A 21,727-nucleotide genomic window follows, 5' to 3' on the forward strand; every position below is an offset into this window, starting at 1 on the left:
TTCAAACTAACTGCAGCAGCTCATCCCACCTGTGAAAAAGGACAGGTTCTGCCCAGTATGTGGCACTGTTTGAATCTGAAGCTGTAGTAGGGCCCACGGTTGTATGTGTGTATTCAGACTATTTCCATCAATCTAGGCAGTTTGATTCGGCAAAATTCACTGTACTGTCAAGAGCACACAAGGTGCAGCAAAGCTCTTCATCTGTTATGCATAGCTTCAAATTACTTGCTTTTTTATGACAAAAAAATTATGCTGTTTGATTTCATGGTGGTTGCTGGTCCAGTGGACATGAAGTCATGCAATTGAATGGAAAGAGAGATAAAAAAAAAATCGTTTTTATTATTGTTGAGGGCATTAGAAAATTGTACTTTAATTGCATTTTTTGAACACTTATACAACTTTTTGTGTTCTACAGTTTGGGGTACAATTCTTCTGCCTAAATTTAGCAGCTATCAATGGGAAAATTTAACATTTTCCCCCCTGCTTCACTTTAGAACTGCAGTGGGTTTTTGTGGTGTTAGTTAAGACCTTTATGTTGAATAAATTTTAGCAATGATTAAAAGAATGCAGTCAGGCTATTCTGATAAGTACTTAAGATATTGTATATGTATAGAAAGAAAATTGTATTAGTATATATGAAATTTTAGGCTGCTTTACCATTTAGTTCAGTTGCTTGCAGTACATCTTAGATGATCCTTATGTGATATACTGCCCAAACTAGATGATTTTGATGTCCTTTCCAACCCTAACCATTCTATGATTCTATGGCAAGTTTTCCTAAGGCACCGTTTTTGTGTATTTTTTTTAATAATAGTGTTTAGGAAGCATATCCTTTCTTGTGTTCAGATTTTATTGTGTTTGAGTCATTTAGAACTGCGGTATACATACTCAGCAGTGTACATACTGAGCAGATCTTGCTCAGTAACGTTTAAAACTTTCTGTTTATTAGTGTACCAAAAAGTGTCTCTACATTTATCATGTTGAGGAAAGCCAGTACCGTGATAATAGTTGCAGATGTCTTGTACAACAAATAGTTAACAATAAATCTTAATTTTAGGAAAGTGAAGAAAGGCTCATTGCTAATAGATTCCAGTACTATAGACCCTGCAGTTTCAAAAGAATTAGCCAAAGCAGTTGAAAAAATGGGAGCCGTTTTCATGGATGCCCCAGTTTCTGGAGGTAAGTCTTCATTAAGAGTTTGCCCCATATTGGACATGTTGTCTCTTTGTTTGCAATTTCAGCCATCAGTTTGTACCCTTGCTGGTAAAAGTTGCTTTTCTTTGCTACATGTACAGCATTATTTTTTATTTTTTATTTTTTTAAGAAATGTGTGTTATTGTAGAAATATTTTTAAGATTGAAGAATTTGCTTTTATGTTAGACCTGGGAAAACTGAGCTTTCATATGATGTGGTACAGTGGTCCTTTTAATTTATTTTGTAAAGTTGTATTTTTATGCAGGTATTAACATCTCTTCAGTCTCCATACATTTCTTTCTGTTAGGGAAAGACTGTTTAGTTACCATTAAGCAGTTCTGCTCCTTTTTCCGTTAATTAACAAGGAAATAATGAAGAGAGGGATGAAGGATTTTGTTGTCTGAAAAAAAAAGAGAGCTTTCCTCTGGTTTTATAACAGTTGAAGAATGTGGGTGATACTTATATATTCTTGAAGTTGCTGATTACTGATCAATGAAATACTGAGTATTTCATCTCTTGTGAGAAATAACATAGGGCAGAGAGGTCTTTTATTCTGTGCAGAGAGGAAAGCAGAAGCACCAAATTAATGTTTTGAAAACAGAGCTATCATTGAATTCTTCTCTAAAACCCCTAGAATTAGAAGGTGAGGAAAACTCATATTGTGTGGGAAAATCTTGGAGTATTTACAATCCACTCTAAAATTTAATGTTAGTGGCATCATGAGAGTTCTTCATTTTCCTGTCTTTAATGAGGTAATTCAGATAGTTGTACCTGAAAGAGGATAAAAATGTGAAGGGTAAGAGAATGTAGCCTTACAGAATTTATAAGAGGTATGATGCTCAAGCTAGAAAGAGCATAGCCTGAATTACAGCTCATGAAGATGAGTGTGGGTGGGGAGCAAAAACTAACCATCCTTTTAATTTTCAACTGAAAACTAAGGCAGGGTTTGGCTACACACTAGAAGCCAAAATTTTCATTCAAATTCTAACGTTAACAGAAAGTTGGAAGATTAAGGTAGGTAATATTGAAAAAGATAATGGGGAAGACAAGATTCTTGCTTCTCAGACAAAATATTAATCCTTTTTTTTTTATAAAATTAGATAACTTGTCAGCCTGGGAATAAAAACCATGGGAAAAAAGTATACTGTGGGCTGATTACATATATCTGATCCTTTTCTAAACACAGCATGGCCTTCTACTTATCATTTGGGCAATTCTGACATCTTCCATGTGGTTCTTTTCAGTCCCTTTCCCCCAAATATGTTGTTTACCCAAGGGAATTATTTACCTTCTAGAAATCTCTGTAATTGTTTTTTAACTGTGAGGCTTTAAGGCTGCTATAACTACGAAGAATGAAAGAAAACTTTGATTCCAAACAACCCTACCTGTCTTGGGGGTTTTGTTTCTTGAGAAAATGGTGATGTTGAGTCTGGGTTTAATATACAGTGGACTGGTCTGAATACAAATTGCCTTTTTGGCATTAGTGGTTTATCTGAATACAAGTTATTTGGTGTTTAGTGTCAGTTACAGATGGAGTGATATTCTGAAGGAGGGAAAAGAACTGAGATTTAGCTTTCTAGTACATCATACATTTGTGAATGCCAGGGAGTGCTCTGTACAAATCGTGTTTGAAGTGGGCAGTTGCTAGAAATGTGGAGAGGTTAAGTGTGCTGGAAAGAGATTTTATGTTATGCTTTGTTATTTCCATCTTTCAGGACCTAGCATATCAAGTTTTTGGGTGTTTTTGAATGTCCTGACTGGATTGTTGGCCTTCAGACAAAAGACTAAATGGAGAAGTATGCTCAGCTCTTTAGAAATTGGCAGGCATTATTCTGTTGCTGTAGACTTGGCAGGAGTGTGAGGGAGGGTGTTTGTGGGATGCAGTGAGGAGGAAGAGAAAGCAGCATGCCTGAGCTGTTGTCTTTAGATCTGTCTGTTTACTAGCTGTTATTGGCAGACAATTCCACTTGTGTTTTTAGATATTTGGGTGTTGCCTGATGGACGCTCATGTTCATCTGCACTGTGAACAAGTTATTTCTCAAACTAAATAATATTTTGAATATTGCTTGGGTTATAAACCTTACAGAGAAATAATGGTGATTTTAATCCTGTCTTGATATTGCAACAAAGTATCTTAAGGCCTAGTGTTAGTGCCAGATTTTATTGGCTTATTTGCAGCCCTTAGCCCTGAAAGATACCCCTGATCTTTTTCAGATGGCCTGTGCACCAATGTAGTAGAGACGTCTTCTTCATATGATTCATCTGCAGCATTTACTTGCAGCTTACAGTCAGGATGCATTAGTGGAAATTGATGCACCAAGTTATTTTGTATTAACTGACTTTGAAAATACTTCTTATCCCTGTAGTTGCATGCAGATTACGCTGCTAATGCTGTCTAGAGATAGCAATCGGTTTACCCTGGGATTAGGATCTCTTGCAGGTCCACATGAGAAAGTTGTGTCAGAGTTCCCAGTGCTGCCCTGATTTGTGAGCTTTGTGAGAATATAACAAATGAGGAAACTTCTTCAAAATCTGTGTGGTTAGGGTTTTTTATTGTTTTGGTTGGTTGTTTTTTTAAATCTGGAGGAGTGTATCTTTTTGCAAAGATTGGTTTCTGCATCTTTGTATGTATTAAAGGCTTTTAAAGCACACATTGTCACAGAAGCGTATTTAAAACTGGCTTCTCCTGGTGGTGAAGATACTACTGGTTGAATAAAGGATCTAAATTTAGCCTTCAAGAATTGGGTTGAGTTTGTCCTTCCACTGATTTCACTGACAGTATGATACAGATTCCCACCTTGCAATCCAGAACAAGCCTTGCTAATGCTTTCACTGATGTTACTGTAACATTTCTCTCTTTAATTCAGTATACAAAATGTGGATTGTCTAAAGTACAGTCAGTGAAATGGCTTTTTGATTCCTGATGTGATACTTTCTTCATTGTAAGCATTGTTAGTGTTCAGATACTACCTACTGACTCTTGAAATTACATCAGCTCCTCTTAGGCTCAAAATACGTTGTACTGCATTCTGCTGGAACTTCACAAAAAGGTGTGACAGCTGGATTTACTTTTCTGGTTTTGGAGGTACAGATAAACTGTTTTCAATTCTTTTGTACGTGCAGTTCTTTATATCCGATAATGAAACTAGATCTTTTTTCTCATTGTTTCCTTTAGCCAATAAAAAAATCAGACTGCTAATTGTTAGTAACAGCTGTCATTCAGAGAACTGGAATCATGCTACAATGATAATAAACAGTAGAATGAAACATTACTTTTGTAGGAACCATGGCTTCGAGCTGGTTAGAAAAGGTTGGAGATTCTATTGCAGCTGTCATTTCAAACTGTTTGATCTCATAGTACTACTTCCATAAGTTCCAGCTAGCCATTAAGTGGTGGAAAGAACATAAGTAGTAGCACTTGCAAATTGAGATTTCAGCTCTCTGGTAATGTAAAGTAAAATGTGAGTCCTTGAAGGGCAAATTGCAGATTTATCTCCTGTATGACCAGATATGTACTTAATATGGAGCAAAGAAAAATAATGTTTATAAATACTGTGAAGATCTTTTATTTCATTTCAAAGAGCAATATGTTTCAATATTCCAGCTTTTTTATTAAAATTAAAAGAGGGCACCTGCTCAGAACTGAAGTGAATGTATTTCAGTGGCATCATCACACTGATAGCAGATTAAATAGGCCAAACGGTAACTGGTGAATGTGATTCTCTTACTTGAACATTGAACGTTTACTGCAGTGTCTTTTCAAAGGGAAGCAGAAGAGAGGGTCTTGAAGAAAAGTTAAGACTATGTATATGCACACCAGTGCTTGCAAAGATGATTTGAAAGATATTTTCAGACTAGACTAAATAATAAAAAATAGTAATTAGTGGTTCAAATGTTGTATCTCTTAGCTTGTAAATTCTGTTGTAATAAGGAGGCAAGGAGGCATCACTGATGTGTTTGCCAGATGTTTTGTTTGGTTTTGGCTTTTTGACCTGCTAATTCAGTGACTGGAATATCTGTTAAGATCCTTGAAACACTGTCATGATGAAGCAGGTTTATGACTTTGGAACTAATAATTCTGACCTGTCACCCTCTATGGCAGGTGTTCTTGTCGGTGAGGAAAAGATCTAACGGCATAGCAGTATTTGCTCCATTGTTATTTCTTGATTTATGCTTTTATGCTTTCTTTCTAAAGCCTGAATGCGTGTAGTCAGGATGGCCGCAATGTTCTCTGTGCTCCTGGTACTGAGCATATAATTTTCACATCATGTCTTCTTCAGCTCTTCCTCAGCCATTCCACATCTTGCCTAATCTTTCCTAACATGTTTCTTAATTTCTGTGTGTGCATTTTTTCTGGGTATATCTGATCTGATTAACTTTTTACAAAGTTGGTGATGTAGGTATGGTGGTAGAAATTACAATGTGCAACCTTAATGTTAAAGGTCATATGAAAAATGTTGTTGAGTTATTCTGAAATTTAAATGAGGTAAAAGTATTGCAGGAAGTAACTGATAAAAAAAAAAGGGAGAATCAAGTGAAATGAGGACAAAGAAATATTTTGACATCTGAGATGCTTAAAAACCGTCTGATTCCTAATAGCTTACATTTTGACCTCTTTAATAATACTTACGTTTGTCAGAATTAAGCTGGTTTAATAGACTTATTTTGTTTGAGAGAAGATGGAAATTAATTAAGATCTTGAAAATGTTACACATTCGATGAGGATGCAAAAGGTAGCAGGAGGCATGAAGAATAAACAGGTTTGTTGAGGGTATCATCTAAAAGTGTTCACTGAGGTGGAGACAATTATCCTACTATGACTAAAAGGGTGAAATGACTGATTTTATTAAAGTATAGTGTATTTTTTGGCTGTGCAGTTGTGTGTAGTCTGGCCAACTAGTGACCGATGTGTAGGAAATATATCTGTCTCCATTTATTCAAAGGTGTGAAGATGAGTTATTTGTGATGACCCAATGGGATATAACTAGGAATAATAGGCTGGAAATCGTTAAGGAAAGAAAAAAATGCATGCTGTGTCTACCAGGAAAAACGTCCTAATGACATTCTTAATGCATTGTGGAATAATTTTCCAAAGGAGGTAGTTGAAGCCAAGTATCTCAACATGCTTTAAACTGTACTGGGCAAAGTGCTAGGAACTATTCTGTAGGGAAAAATCTTTAACTGGCAGGAGGATGGCTACATGATCTAATAGGTCTTTTCCATCTCTAATGTCTGCAATTCTGTTGTGTTCTCACACATGGTGTTCAAAAACAGTTAAAGGAACACTGTCCAGATGGAAGTTAAAAATCCCTGTGGCACTCTTTGAAAAGGAGTAAGGGATAACTGTGGAATTAGAGCCAACATTCCTTTTCTCAGTAAAACTGGTTCTAATATCCATGGCTGTATGTGAGCCGTTATGGCATTGCTAATAGCTGCTCTGTTTGCTTGTGGTTACTTTAATGCTAGTATCTGTCTCATCCTGTCATGTGTTCTGCGATACACAGATTAAGAAAGTTCTTCACATTTTAGCCTGTCCTAAATCCTAGGGAATAAAATCATTTAATTTCATCTTTTAAATGTTGATTGCTTCTTCTAGAGAACTTTTAAAGTTAAGGAATTGCAGGTGGTGGTTGGAAATGTTTCTGGAATGTGTGATGACTTTGAAGCTTTCTACAAAGTTTGTTTTAATTTTGTATGTTTGTAAGCTTCTTTTTCTCTCTTTTTGCTCCTTAGACAGAGCCTTATGTTTAAAGTGTATATTTTTCATTCAGTCAAAAAAATCTAGTATGACTTCTGTGCTCAGGAGAGTGGGGATGATGAGCACCAGACCTTAATAACCCCTTGACTTCTTCTGAGTACTCATACTGTACTATGCTACTATGCTGAATGTGGATGGCACACGTGTCGGCAGCAAGCCCAACACCCCACGCACCAGAGCAGGAAGTACAGACTGGAAGGTGCAGCACAGAGTAGAACTGTCCTCACCAGCTACAAGCATTGGAAGTGCCACTGGAGAAAGTGCAACTTACTCTGAATCTTAATGCACTGAAGTTATACTTGCAATTCAGTGTTGCCTTAAACAGACTTTTTCAGTCTGTGGGTGCAACTCCTGTTGTTTAAAAATAATCCAGAGAAATAGTCCAGAGAAACCTGATTTACTGTCTTGGTTTTGGCTGGGAGAGAGTTAATATTCTTCCTAGTAGTTGCTACAGTGCTGTGGGTTTTGGATTTTTTCTGCGAATAATGTTGATAATACACCAATGTTTCAGATGTTGCTAAGTAGTGCTTATCCTGGTCAAGGACTTTTCAGTTTCCCATGCTCTGCAACAAGGAGGTGCATAGGAAGCCAGGAGGCAGCAGACAGGACATTTGACCCAAAGTAACCAAAGGGATATTCCATACCATGGAACATCATGCTCCGTATATAAAATGTGGGGAGTTGGCCAGGAGGGGTTGATCACTGCTCAGGGACAGGAGTTGGTCAGCAGGTGATGAGCGGTTGTATTGTGCATCACTTGTGTTTCTTGGGTTTTACTTTTCCCTCTTCCCTTTTTATTGTCTCCTTTTTAAATGACTATTATTATTATATTATATTTCATTATTATATTTCATTTAGTAAACTGTTCTTATCTCAACCCCCAGATTTTACTCTTTGTTCCAGTTCTCCTCCATGTCCCACCAGGTGGAGGTGATGGTGCGAGTGAGTGGCTGTGTTGTACTTGGTTGCTGGCTGGGGTTAAACCACAATACTTACTTAGATGGATTGAGCTACTGAAGACTTAGAATTACATGTTTTATTTTATCTCTGTTCTGGTTTCATCTGGGAAAATGTTAATTCTTCCTAGTACTTCCTATCACAGTAGACAATGGGATAAAGACAGTCTCTTAATCAGCAGGGGAGATCTGCAGATCTTAGACTAGACACATGAGAAGAAACATTAGCATCCTAAGTAAAAAAAACCAAACCAACCAAAACCCCAAAAACACAATAGATGGGGGAAACTATTTGTCAGTCAGGGACAACTGACCTTGCCTTTGAAAGTAAATTGTTTGTTGATCCCCTAAATGGCAAAATCCAGGATCAGCAGGAATAAATACTGGTCTTCTATAAACTCATATCAGGATGATGCTAGTATTCTGGGTTACTTATGTTTTCTTTTTAAAGTCATGGTGATGAGTTGGGCAAGGATGGGATTTAGGTGTGACACTCCAGAGCCATTCTAGGTTACTGGTTCATTGCAGAAAGTTCTCTTGTAGAGGAGGACATCTTTATATTTTGACAAATTTCTTGAGGTGTGCTAATAAAAAAGGGGAGAATGTTCTGTTGGAAGTACTCTCTCTGCGGTTTAAACAAATACCTAAAAATTATTCTGTATTTATAGTGCTTACTGTAGTATCGCCTGTTGTGAACCAATTCAATAGCTTGAGCTTTTGTCCTTGGCAGGACTGCTTGTAATTAATCCCCAGAGAGCACAGAGAAATATCAAGATTTCCTAATTCCTCCTCCTCCAACCACAATTTAAAAATCCTTATTGTTTATATGATTAAATAAAAGCATAAGAGAAACAGTATTGCATTTTACAGTTGATAAGCATTTAGTATTCATCTGTGAGCATACAATCTATGTAAACATTCACCTTTCAGTTTTAGTCCTGTTGGCTCACCACTTTGATCTACCGAAATGCAGGGGAGAGAGGAGTCACATACAGTTCTTTCATGCCAAGCACAACATAGGACCTGAAGTGAAAACAGAATTACTTACTGCACTGTAGTTGGCCTACAACTTTAAACCTTAAAACTTAGTTATCCTTTTCATTGCTGTAGTTTCACTGGGACAAAATCTGTAGAATTTCCTAGACTTTAGACAGCTTTAGTCTGTATCTATTCATAGGAAGAATTGAAGGGTGGCTTGACAGGAATGCAGTAGGGCATGGAAATACCACCCTAACGCTGACCCTTCAGTTTCTGTTCCTGGTTCTATAAGCAGTTGTGTTTTAATTATTCTGTATTTTGAAAGAATGTTAAATTTATCTGAAGTAAAATGGGGGGTGGAGAGGAAGAAGGTGAATTGTGAAATACTGTGTAATGCTTTATTAAAACCTGTACCTATTTTAAATAAATCCACCTAATGATTTTATAGCATCCCTTTAGGTTGTTTAAGTGTTAGTAAATAACAGGGATTTTAGAAGCATGGTTTAGGTCAGTACCAAAATACTAATCTGACATATAATCATTATCCATTTGCTTTATTTGATATGAGCTGCTGCAAACTGTAAGATCCTAGGTACTCAGTAACTACATTGTTTAACCATATGCAGTCAGAAACAACATGTTTTTGCTGTCATTTTGTTTTGCATTTGTGTTTCCTTTGCTTTCTGAAATTGTATGGTGGGAATGCATGGCTTGTGGCTCTTAGCATATTTGCAGGTGTGGAAGTACAGAGAAAGTTACACTGACTTTTAGCTCTGGCTGGGGAGCACACGATTTGCATTTAATTTGTGTTAGATTTCTTGGTTTTGCTTAAAGTCTTGACTTTTCAAAAATCAATATAAAAGCAACTTGTAGATCTGTGCATATACATGACTATACATAGCTCTTCAAACTCTGTTGATTTTTGATGTTGAACATTTCTCTGATTAAACTATTTCCCAGAATCGCTACAATTACCAGAAGTATAAAAGCAGTACTTGGGAGCAGCTAAAGGTTTTTTGTCTTGAATAAGGCATTTTATATTGAGTATGATGGAATAATAGAGATTTCTTCTCTCTTTTAAAAGTTGGAGGACAATTGGGAAAAGGAATTTTCAGTAGTGTAATCAGCATGTGGTACATTGTAGTAGAGCTCTTGTCAGAGTGTAACTTCCTATTTCTGCAGATACTTATCTTAGAATTTATATTAGTGGGGAGTTGGGGGTGTTGCTGGAGTAGTGGGAAGGTTTCATAGCAGAGGTGTTAAATGAGAAGCTGATGGGAATTTGGCAAGCAGGAGAGTTTCCTGAGATGGAGCATCCTCTTAGCAGCCTTGGGCTGAACCCTGGCTGCTTCTTAGGGCTCCCACCCTGTCCAAGATGGAAGTTCCTGCAGAGAGCACTAATAGCATCCCTTATGGCCTCAGTGTATTATGCTAAGGCGTGGGGTTTGACTGCTTTGAAACAATGCAATAAATGCCTCCCAGGGCCAAAATGGACATGCCTAATCACCTAAATGCAGAATTCCTGTGCTACGACAAACTGGACTATAGGAAGGTATTCCTATTTGTGGTGCAGTGACTGCACACCTAATAAAGAAGGTGATTAATCTGTTACTGTTTGGTCACTGGCACTTTTTTCCCACTGTATTAACATGCTTAGCAATTCTTAACACTAAATAGGTGCACGTAGTCACATTTAGTATGTTGTTTTCCTTAGCAGACAATTACACCAAGCCTGAGTGGAGCATTTTTTTGGTAACTGGGTTAAAGGATCCTTAGAAGATTGAAACAGTAGGCAGCAAAGCTTGTTAAGGAGCTTTTATTTTACAAGCCGTCAAGAATTCAGAATATGGCTTGCTTACTACTTAAAAAAGTCCAAACGTCCCTTAAAGACTCCATTTCAGAGCCAGCATCAAATCTATGCTGTACTTGTCTAAAAATCCAAACATGCACTCTTGGCTGTTACTGTTTACTGAATCAGAACCCTACTGTTTCCACTTGCACTGTATCTAATTTATCCTAAGTGACCACAAAAACTAAAATTATTTATATGTTGGCACCTAACAGCTCCACCATAGTTAAGGGTCTGTTGGCATTTCCATTATAAACCTTCCCTTTGAGAGGTTTATAACTTGGTGGTTTTACTTTTGCTTCAGGCTCAAATGTGGCATTTTCCTCCAATTCTTCTACAGAATTTCATTTAAGCCAGTTTGGCCATTATTTATTTTAGAGTGTGTGTGTTGGGGAGAGGAAGGGAACACACTATTTAATTTTGGTTTCAGAAGCTTTTTGGTCAGACTATATAATGAAAGAAAAATGGTGCTTTTTATTTTATTTCGTAGGTACTTAACCCTTCTTTTCATGTGTCCAAGTTACTAAACCCATGCTTTTTCGGGTTGCTCCCAGTGTTCATGTACCACACATTCACTCCCACCAACTCACCCATCTTGCCTGCGCCTACCCGATGGCATGCTTTAAGGAAGCATCCCCTTGGCTTCTGGCAGTGAAAGGTTTTGGGGGGAGTGGATGCAGTAGCATACAGTGGATGTCCTGTTGAGACGCCTCAAGCCAACCAGTCCAACTGAGAAAACAGATGGAGCTTAATTGGAAAAAGACAGGCCAAACGCAGTTGTCAGTCAAATGTAACCCTGTGTGGTTAAGAGTGGCATTTCCTATGGCTCTGCCATTTCTTGTGGGATGTGTGTAAATTGCTGCTTGGGTGCAGTAATCCTCTGAGTCTAAAAGTGGAGTGAGTTGCCAGTTTCCCTTGCTCCTGAATGCTGAACCACAGAGGAATTTCAACACTTTTTAAAGTAATAAATTCTTGCCACAGTACTCTATTATGATGATAATTAAGTTCTTGCCACATAAATAATACCTATCTATAATGTTTCAGTACTAATCATAGTAACACAGTATCAGTGTCCTTTTACATCGTGGTTTAAGAATACAAAGAGGGAAATTGTGTGCAGAGAGGTAGAAGCTTTTATTAGACCAAATGATACAGCTGAAAATAGAAGACAAGTTTCTGAGTCAGTTCCTTCATCACATGGTGCATTAAGCTGGAGAGTACAATAATGCTTTTTTTTTCCCCCTTTTGCTATTGAATTACAAGAAAAAACTACTCAGTGGAAAACAAAGTGGGGAGAGGATATGTGGCTTGACAACTTCTTGCATACTCATCATTGTGGGATCTTCTTTTTGCAGGTGGTTCATGCAGGTTAATCATTGGACAAATAAGTAATGGAACTGCTTTGTTGTATTTTGTCTTCTGTTTTATTAACAAGAGGGGGAAGGGAAGCATGAGTATAATTAATTATGGCAGCAGATACCTGTAGCTCATTGAACCATAAGGCATTAGATCCATTTAAGTACTTGAGTCTTTTCCATCTTGGCTTTTTTTTCCCCCCTAATTCCAGATGTTAATGAGTTCATAGGTCAAACATTCCAAATCTTGAATGTTTAAAATTTTATTAGTTTATTTTTAGTTTGTTGTCATTAACATTTAAAAACGCAGAAAGCTGAAACTTAAGTATATATTCAAACCCTCTATTTTCAGCTTTGGAGTCTAGAAACAGAAGCTTACAGAAACAGCAAATGTCAAAAGATGTATAATTACTTCATCGCTATCAAAACTTCAATTTTAAATACATTTTCACTGGTGTCCATTTATTGCTAAGGATCAAGAAATTTAAACTATATGCAATTGTGGAAAAGAAAATCATTAGAAGTACTTTAATAGAGCACATCTGGAAAGCTCCAGTTCCCATACTTAAGCATCTAGGGAAGACCATCCATTACAATGGGAATTTAGTGCAAACTGAAGAGGTATGTCCTTAGTGTCTGTTCAGTGTCTGCAGGGTAATCTGTCTTACACTTCTGAGTGACTGTCTTTGGAATTGAAGGATTTCAAAGCACTACATAGAGCTGACATCCTGGGCATGATTTGGGTGGAGTTTTCATGCAGCTATAAGCTAATAATTTTAATTATTTGGAAATATCCTTCATCACAAACTAAACATAGAGGATTTATTATTTGGTGTCAACTAAATTCAAGCATTTATTGTTTGCTATTTTCAGAATCTAACCTCACTACTACATTGTTTAAACCCTGTTAAATTAAAACGTAGCACAATGACTTATACTCCTTTCTGCCTTTCCTGGAAATGGAATAGTACTGGGTTAAAATATTTCGTAGTTAGTTTCAAAGCAGCATCTCCCGCAAATGCAACCTTGAAGCAGAACTATGTATTTAGGCTTCACAATTTGTTATGTTTCGTTACTACTTCATTTATGTGTCTTCAGCACAACAAACACTGACTCACTTTAAATGCTGTCCATCTCTTCCTAACTCTCTAACTGAAGCAGAGATAATGTCCATCCACTCTAGTAGGTGTATTACTGTTTCTCATGAGGTAGCAGCTGGGTATGAGCATTCCTTAATCTCTATCACTTTACAACTTGAGTATCCTCTACACTGGCTGATGAAATAAAACACATTTTCTGAATTCCAGTTGTTACCCTGGATTTCCAGTGATAAAATATGTGGGGAAAAAGAACTGGAGGATTGTTAACTGAAATGTACTTTTCTGTAAGTACGTGGTGTAGACTGCAGTTGCAAAGGAGTGTTTCTTTTATTGGTGCATGGCTTTAGTATAGGTGTAACTGTTCCTAATGCTCCTGTAGGTTGCTGAAACCACTGAAGTTTGTTTGCAGCTTTGCCAAGTGTTATTAGAATATATAACAACAGCTCTCACTAGGACAGTACCTACCTGCACTTGGTCACCTGAATGTGTTGCTTCAGCTGTATTTGAACTTCCCACGCTGAGGATGTGTTTTTGAAGGGCAACACGATTTGGATACCTTAGAACTCTAGAGATAATTTGTGCAGACAATCATTACTTTTCCTCGCTCATTGGATAGTTCTGATGAAAGCCAACAGATTTAACTGTCACTGTGAATAAGTACTCACTATGGTTAGACAGAATTCCACAGTTTTTATGTATTTAAATAAGGCCCTGTTTGTAAGTGTTGCACATAGGCTCTCAACATTTTTCTTTTCCTTAAAAAACAAATGAAAGCAAACAAACTAAAAATGGCCACAAATATGTAAACATGCTCCCCAAAAAAGCCAGTTCCTGGGTTTTTTTTCATATATTCGTGGAAATTTCTGTACTTTTTCCCCAGTATTTAGAAATTGTCAATATTCACTCACACTTATCTGTGTTTTAGTGTAGATGTTCACTATAGAAGGATATTCAAAAGTGCACAAGGTAAATATTACATGCAGGTGCTCCTGTTAACTCAGAAAAAAAGATTAAAATTTTAAAATCTAAATCTTAAAATTAAAAATTTAAATCTAAATTTACAGGAAAGACATAGGATAAATCTGATGTATTTAACTGATGATAATGGAAATGGTACCAACAAATACAAATAACTGCTGCCCCTTCTAAAATATGAGATTATAAGAAAGTGATTTATGTTATATTACAATACAGTAAAATCATATAACTTTACATGTATTAATGTTTCAGTTATTAACAGTTAATATTTGAATGTTTCACTTTCTCCTTCCTCTCTATGTTGACTCCATGTACAACTCAGCCCGCAGCAATTTCTTAGTATGAGTTTCTTAATGAGTAGAGATGTTGCACAATTAGTTTGATAGACTTTTCTTCTTTCTTTCTCTAGTTCTGTTGTGTATTTTAGACCTCTTATTCATGTAGAAAAGTAAATAAGGATTTAATTGCACTTCTCCCCTCAATGCTAAGCCACATATATGGCATACAACTGTCATAAGGGTTTCTTTTCTATGCCTTAGAATGACCTTAAGTTGACCTAAAATGACTAGTTTCTGCAGGGATTGGAATTGCTCAGGCTCAGAAAGGTTCTTGTCTGTCACTTGGTGACTGGTTCTTGTGCGTGTGTTTTAAATGACATCATAGTCTCTGTACTATCAGTTCCTAACAAAGACAGAAAAACTAGTTCCACATATCTTAATACAATCTGCATTAAAATGCTTCCATATACTCAGTGGAGCAGCAGAGATATCTATAGACACCATGGTTTTCTTTTTAAATAATACATGCTGGAATTATAATAGGTTTAAGATATCTGTCTGTTTCATTGCAAATCCATCTAAAATACTGATCATAATTCATGTTCCCTCATTCTTTCCACATTTAGGGGTGTTACCTGGGTTTGGAATAGCCAGCTGTCTCAAACACTATCCACGTTTTTAAAGGAATAAGAAGTCTTGGCAGACACTGGAACAATTAATTGGCTTTTTCAGCCAAGTCAGGTTAGGAAAGTATTTTGTGGGGAGGGGGCTGGGTGGGAGGGGAATACAACCTCCTGGTTTCAAGTTTGAGTTCTGTTAACCCTTTAGGAATGCTGGTCAGACTTTGCTATGCACAGTTCTCCATCTCTGACATTTGTGAAATTTATTTCTTAAGTGAAAAGATTCTAAACTATTAACATACAGGACAAACATGTTTTATTAGGGGGAGATGCCTGGTATGAGGTGACAAGTATTGAATTTAAATCATGGTGGGTTTAAAAATCTCTGAGGCTAAATAGAATTAGCATTAGAATCTGTATTAAAGAGCACTAGCCTCCTAGTATATACTTTTAGAACAGAAGGAGGAAGGTGACATCTGAGCACAGGATGACGCTATATTCCCATTGAGTTAAATGAAATATTTCCATGCTGGACTTGCTCACCACATTCAACACCTTGGCTTAACCATGGATGCTTAGTTAATATTTAATTTCCAGTTCTATAGCTTCGCTTATTTTCATTCTAAACCAGAACAAGTACTAAACACCAAATTTTAATTATGTCCTGAAATGTTTATTATGTTTATTATGTCCTGAAAGTATGTCCTGAAATGTTTAGTTTGAAGTCCTGGAATTGTTACTCAGTCTGCTTTTTCACAATTCTGTGTACATTTTAGTGCCAATGAATCAATTTATGGCAAAGAATTTTCAACTCAGTTGCTTTTAACAGTTGGCAGCCCTTGTTCCAAAGACTGTTTGTTTGTTTGTTTGTTTGTTTGTTTGTTTGTTTCAATTGTCTTTTACAGCGTAAACTGCTAGCAGTTTAGACTGGAAACTGTAAAGTTAAACTTTTTGGAATCGTTACTGCCCCAAGTGGGAATATAAACCATATTGAACAAAATTTATTTAGTCTATTAAAAAGTCAGCCTAAAACTGCATTTAATTAGTTTACACTATTACATCACTTCTAGTGGGGAGTAGAACTTAGGCAGAGTAAAAGGAGCTCTATCAGGTGAGCTGACTGTGGCCCATATGGGGCTTTAAGATAATGATGAGTTTAAATTTCCTCTTAGAGCTAAGTGAGAATAAAACTGGAGGCAATAAATACTCTTGGCCAAAGCCATTAAATGAAAAAGCTGGGAATTCTCCAGCTCTTGACTTAAATTGTTTGTTTATCAGCTGGCGCCTAGTCTGGAGTCAAGAGCTGGAGATTTCTATCTGTGACAGAACTTTGAAACTCTTGCAGGACACTTTCATTTTAACTTAAGGTAACTTGAGTTTATAGCTTTGGCTTTAAAGATTACTAATGATTTACTCATTTCCTTACCATTTAACCAGAGAGGACTTTTTCCCAGGAAGGGATCTGTGTTTATTTAGGGCCTTTGTCTGCGGAGGGATTAAAAGGCAGCCCACCAGCATTGTGAACTTGATGGTAATAAAAGGTCACCAACACACACCATAAAAACATTCTTACTATGGAATTAATTATACAGTGTAATTTTACAAAGCATTTCAGTAACCTTCCTTTTAAACTTTTGCTGTATTTGATTTTTCCTCAAATGGGGGAAATTCAACTTTGGCGTTAATTGTGTGAATTAGACTTTGTGTGTATGTGTACAACTGTTTACAGTATAATATACTCATCGGCAAGTTCAACTCACAATTGAAAACAATTGTAAAATTCCAGCTGAAGTTAGACCTAGACGTGAGAGCTTAAAGACTTAAAATACTGCACACTGGGAGCAACAGAATGCAAAAAAGACTTGTTAGCTAAGAAATGCAAATGGTTAACTTAAACATTGTTGCCATGTTTGGTATTTTTATAGAATATCACATATTTTCCAAGCCATTAAACACTGCCCAAACAAAATCCTCTTATTTTTTCTAAGCCACCAGGTGGCATTGCAGCCCAGCCTGCTCAAAATAGGCAATTGATCATTTATAGATTAGTGCAGAAGACATTCTCCCCTCCACCCCGTTCATTTTCTTTTACTTTTAGGGCTTAGCTTAGAATATCTGATAATGATGTTTAATATTCCTTAAAACCATGATTTCATTCTAGGTTTTGTTCACAAAGGTAAAAAGTGTTAAAATTGTCATAGCAGGGTATTGGCAAAACCTTTTTTTTTGCTTCAGTAATGTGATAGCAACAGAATTATGTTCCTGTTTAACTTAGGGAATGAGCTTAGATTCATTGGCAGTGAAGTTCACAAAAATATCTTAAAAGCTGTGGAATAGACAGGAGTAGAAGAATATGTAATCTGTGTGATTTTCTGTATCAAGTGCAATGATATCTTGCTATATTCAGAATAAAGATGAAAAAGTACAATTATGAAGTTGTGTTTTTTTCTCTTTTGCCTTAGAAGGATATATTTCCTCTATTTTCAATTAGCATTTTATTATACCTCCATACTCTTTTATAAATGGGCAAAAGAGATTACATACCCATGAAAAATAACTAGAAAATTGCCTTTCACAGATTAACTGAAATATTAAATAGCTCGTAATGTGTCATGTAGCCTGTTTGACAAATCTAATACAATTGCGTAGTCAAAAACACGGTAAACCTGTAGCGTGACTAAGGAGGATTCTTTTTCCCCCGTTTTGTATTTTTTGAATGTGTACTTTTATTCTTTCTCCGGAGACAGATGAATTTAAAGTATTACTGCAGTAATTTATCTGCAGTTTCACTAAATGCCACTCCTCTTGTGCTGCTGCCCTTTTTCTTAGGCCATTAAATGAGCATAACCCATTTTAAGAAATGTATATGTTTTCAAAGTAAATGTCTCTGACCTCCCACCTTGTTGAAGTCCAAATGTACATATTCTGCTGTAGTCTGAGTATCTGAGATGCAGCCTAACTGAAACACCAAAAATTCAGATACTAGGGGAATAAGAAAAACCCCATGTGGTAATTTAGGTAATGCTTTCAGCAAATCATACTTCAATATTGATTTCTTCACTAAGGAAAGTGGTACCTAAGATTAGGTAATTGAGGCTTTTGACCCTGGATATTAAACTTTTAAACTTGATACAACAGTCTGCCTCTAAGCTTTGTTGTATACTGATATTGCTACTTAACATCAAAAAGCTGTGGTAGTTTGCCTTTATAGATTGCGCCTGTGTTCTGGAATTGCCTCCTGCTGTCCTTGAACTGTTTCTTAGTTTAACGTGTTAGATTTTCTCATCAAAGCTTTTAAGCACAATGTTTAGTTAACACTTGTTCTATCAAATCTGATACAGTAGACTGGTTTGGAGTAAAACTGTTCTTTTCATTAACAAACACGATAGCTTCTTTCCCAGCACATCATGGGGTTTTTGTGTAATGATATGCACATGCAGATTTTACATTGCATGTAATCTTTATGTTTGCCCAGTTTGCAGTCATTGCTCTAGGACTAGAGTAAATGACTGTTCTTTGCCAAGATTCCAAAAGTAAACGGGCCTCATTAAAAATAATGGTTGCTGAGGAAAGAATCTCTGGAAGTTGAAGCAGTTTGCTTACAGACCTGTTTAACCATAACGCAATTTTGATTCCGTCTGCTGGTTCAGTTCAGTGTGACACTACTGCTGCTGAGAGCAGCTAGGGGATTCATGGCACAGAGGTGAAAAACAAGAATGTCTGGATAAAGGAAAAAAAAGATAGATTTGAGATCCGAAGCAGTGTTTGAGCTGGATAGACAAAAACTGGGGAGTGGGGAAAGAAAGGAGAAGAACAGAGTAATAAAATGCCTTTTAATGACTTCAGAAAACAGAATTCTCTTAGACTTTCCATTTGACATAATGTACATATTGTGTCAAAACCATGGCAATGCTGTGGATTGCTCTACCCATTTTTGAAGTAGTTTGAGAAACATGTTTTTTTAAATAAAAAATTCAATAAAAGCATATAGTGGTAATGTTTAATTACTATAATGAGTTACAGCTACAGTCATTTTAGAGTGGGTGGATTTTATAGTATTTGTGTACTTACTGCTTTAAACTTTACAAGAGTTATTTCCTACATAGACACTTCTCTTTTTTTTTTTTTTCACCCTTCTGTTTGTAAATGTTTTGGCTTGCGTCAGTGAAAATGGAAAAGCTTAAATATGCAGCCTGTGATCTTTAGAAAATTTGGAGAATGTTTGGCTACTTTCTTGTTAAAAGTTGGTGTTTTTGAGATACATCTACACGTGCACAAAGGATGTGGCTTTGCATATGATTTTTTGCAGTTGATATTCCTAGTAATATTTTGGTTTAACCCCATGTGAAATTTCAAAAGTATAAAAAGCCCTTTTCTTAAGGGGGGAAAAAAAGTGCATGTTCCTGAAGTCTCTCAGATTTGTAGCAGATGCACTGAAATGCCACAGCTGAAGTAAAACAAAATCCAATTTTTTATGTTTTTTATTAAAAACAAAAAACAAACCACTAGTTAGTGGCCAGGTAAAGATACCACTCTAGTGAGAACATGTAAAACTCCTAACCTCCGGTTTATACTCCAGGTCATACCTGCTTGAAAGTAAATGTAGAGGAAGAAATTAAAGCTGCTTCTGTAGAAAAGCCCTCAGGCTTTTAAAATAGCTGCCCAGAACAATTGTTTTCACCATTTTCTGGGATTAGAGAATTATCATTTCATAAACTGGGGGTAAAATAAATAAGTAGAGAGATTATAAGGTAAAACCCTTAGAAGTCCCAGCAAGTTTCAGAACTGAAATCTGCAGAATCTACTTTTAACGCAGAATTCGCAGCTGGCCTGTGTTGGGTAAAGGAGCAGGACTGAGAACAGTTCAGTGTCTTCAAGAAGGTTAGTAACTTTTCAAAGGTCAGTCCTGTTACTCATAGTTATACTTTCCTGTACCTTTGCTCAGGGCTGTGCCTGACTGGATTGCAGAACTTCTCCTTCCAGGACACCAAGTAACTATTAAGAAAAGCTGTTGTGTGGGAGAAGTGGGGTGTAGGCTGGAGTGTTTGTGAAACAAGTGTTAAACAATGAGGAAAATACAGCGATTGGAGTAAAAACCATTCTACAGCAACAGGAATATAAAATCCTAATTCTTATATGGTCTTCATGTGATCCACTTCATTTGATGATAAAGAGGGACGAGAAGGTGTCAGGGAACATCTTTTAAGTGTGTGTTTGTTTGACTGTTTCAGATTATTACTCTGTTGAAAAAAATAAAAAAAATACTCATTAGTGCAACAGGCAAGGGTTTCCTCTCATAGAGAAATAATACATGGCCTGAAAAGCATTTCTGTCCTTTCCTGGTTTATGAACAATGTGCCTGATATAAATGCTTTTGGAATTTTTCGTTTTCTTAAGAATGTCTGTTAAGTAAGGTGACAACCAGTAAATTCAGAATATTCAGTCTTGAAATTTTAAGTACATCATTGCTTATTCCTAATTTGACTTTTTAAAATTACTTCAGAAATAATGTTTTAAGCAAGTAATAAACTGTTTACAGTTCTCACCTATGGACTATATACTTTTTAGGTGCTAGTAGATAGGACATATTAAATAGCGTTTATGTGCACGTTTATATCCATGTTCTTTTCTCTTATCTTACGGTGCTCTACCTTGCATATCAGAAATTACCCAATAAAATGAATGACCAAAAGTGTAAAATTTGCTTACAACAACAAGAACCTAAAATAACCATTTTATAATGCCAGTGAGGTAGCTGACTATGTGTGTTATGGGGTAATAAGATATTCTCTGATGTGTTTACTGCATTCAGACTTCCATGTTAACATGTATTGAAGCCATAAAATGACAGTAATTGTAGTAGCATACACCTTACCTTCTTGCTGAATTATTTCTGTTGCATTCAACATTATCGAGTTAAATAATTTTTGTTGCAACTATAAACATTTTATGGAAAGGAGAATTGGTAGATTTTCAGTTTGTCAGTAACTTAAGTATGTTGTGGTCTCTAATTTTTTATCTGTGTAAAATCATGTAATGGTTAAAAGTTGCAGCACTGCACTGCCTCACAATATTGAGATAACTTTGAAATTATTTACATATTAATATAGTTTATTACATATGTATGATGTATAGTGTTATAGGAAACTCAGATTAACATGATCAGACACTGGAAAAATATTTGTTACCATTTTTGTCAAAACTGACATTCTCTGTCATTTCCACACAATGTGTTGAATGAGGGTGGTTGTGTTCTAAACATAGTATCAACACTTTGCCTTCTTTAATAGTGTCACGTTTTATATCATATTTTATAAGAATCCATTCCCTTTTAATTTAAAAAGGTTTTAGGTTTTTATCCATACTAATAAACTGTAGGAAAATTAACATTTTGATGGTTTTGAAGAAAAATTAATCAGCATAAGTGCAAGTTGTATCTGTTTCATTAAACTATACTTTGTCATGGATTTAGATTTTATTATTTAATACTTAACAATCTTCCTTACATTTTCCAACGCTGACTCACGTAACTATAGAATGTATCTCTGTTCCTCTGTTAACTTTATTTTTCAAGTGACACACTTGTGTCTTATGTAATGAAAATAACCTGTATCCTTTGAAAACCATTAGAGTAACAATAAGAGTAATCAACAGTAAGAGT

The 21,727-nt window shown here is 36.1% G+C and overlaps 1 protein-coding gene across 1 annotated transcript in view; it reads left to right on the forward strand.

Annotated features, from left to right (window-relative positions):
• Positions 1-21,727, forward strand: part of HIBADH (3-hydroxyisobutyrate dehydrogenase) — an 84,649-nt gene that overhangs the window by 14,330 nt on the left and 48,592 nt on the right. Inside the window, exon 4 of the mRNA XM_062622731.1 lies at positions 1,058-1,179. Within this exon, the coding sequence (XP_062478715.1) occupies positions 1,058-1,179 (122 nt within the window). The remainder of the gene's footprint in view (positions 1-1,057; positions 1,180-21,727) is intronic.

Source organism: Pezoporus occidentalis, unplaced genomic scaffold (genome assembly GCF_034315485.1).
Source record: "Pezoporus occidentalis ecotype Australia unplaced genomic scaffold, CSIRO_AGI_Poc_V1 ctg246, whole genome shotgun sequence".
In the NCBI taxonomy this organism is placed as follows: domain Eukaryota; kingdom Metazoa; phylum Chordata; class Aves; order Psittaciformes; family Psittacidae; genus Pezoporus; species Pezoporus occidentalis.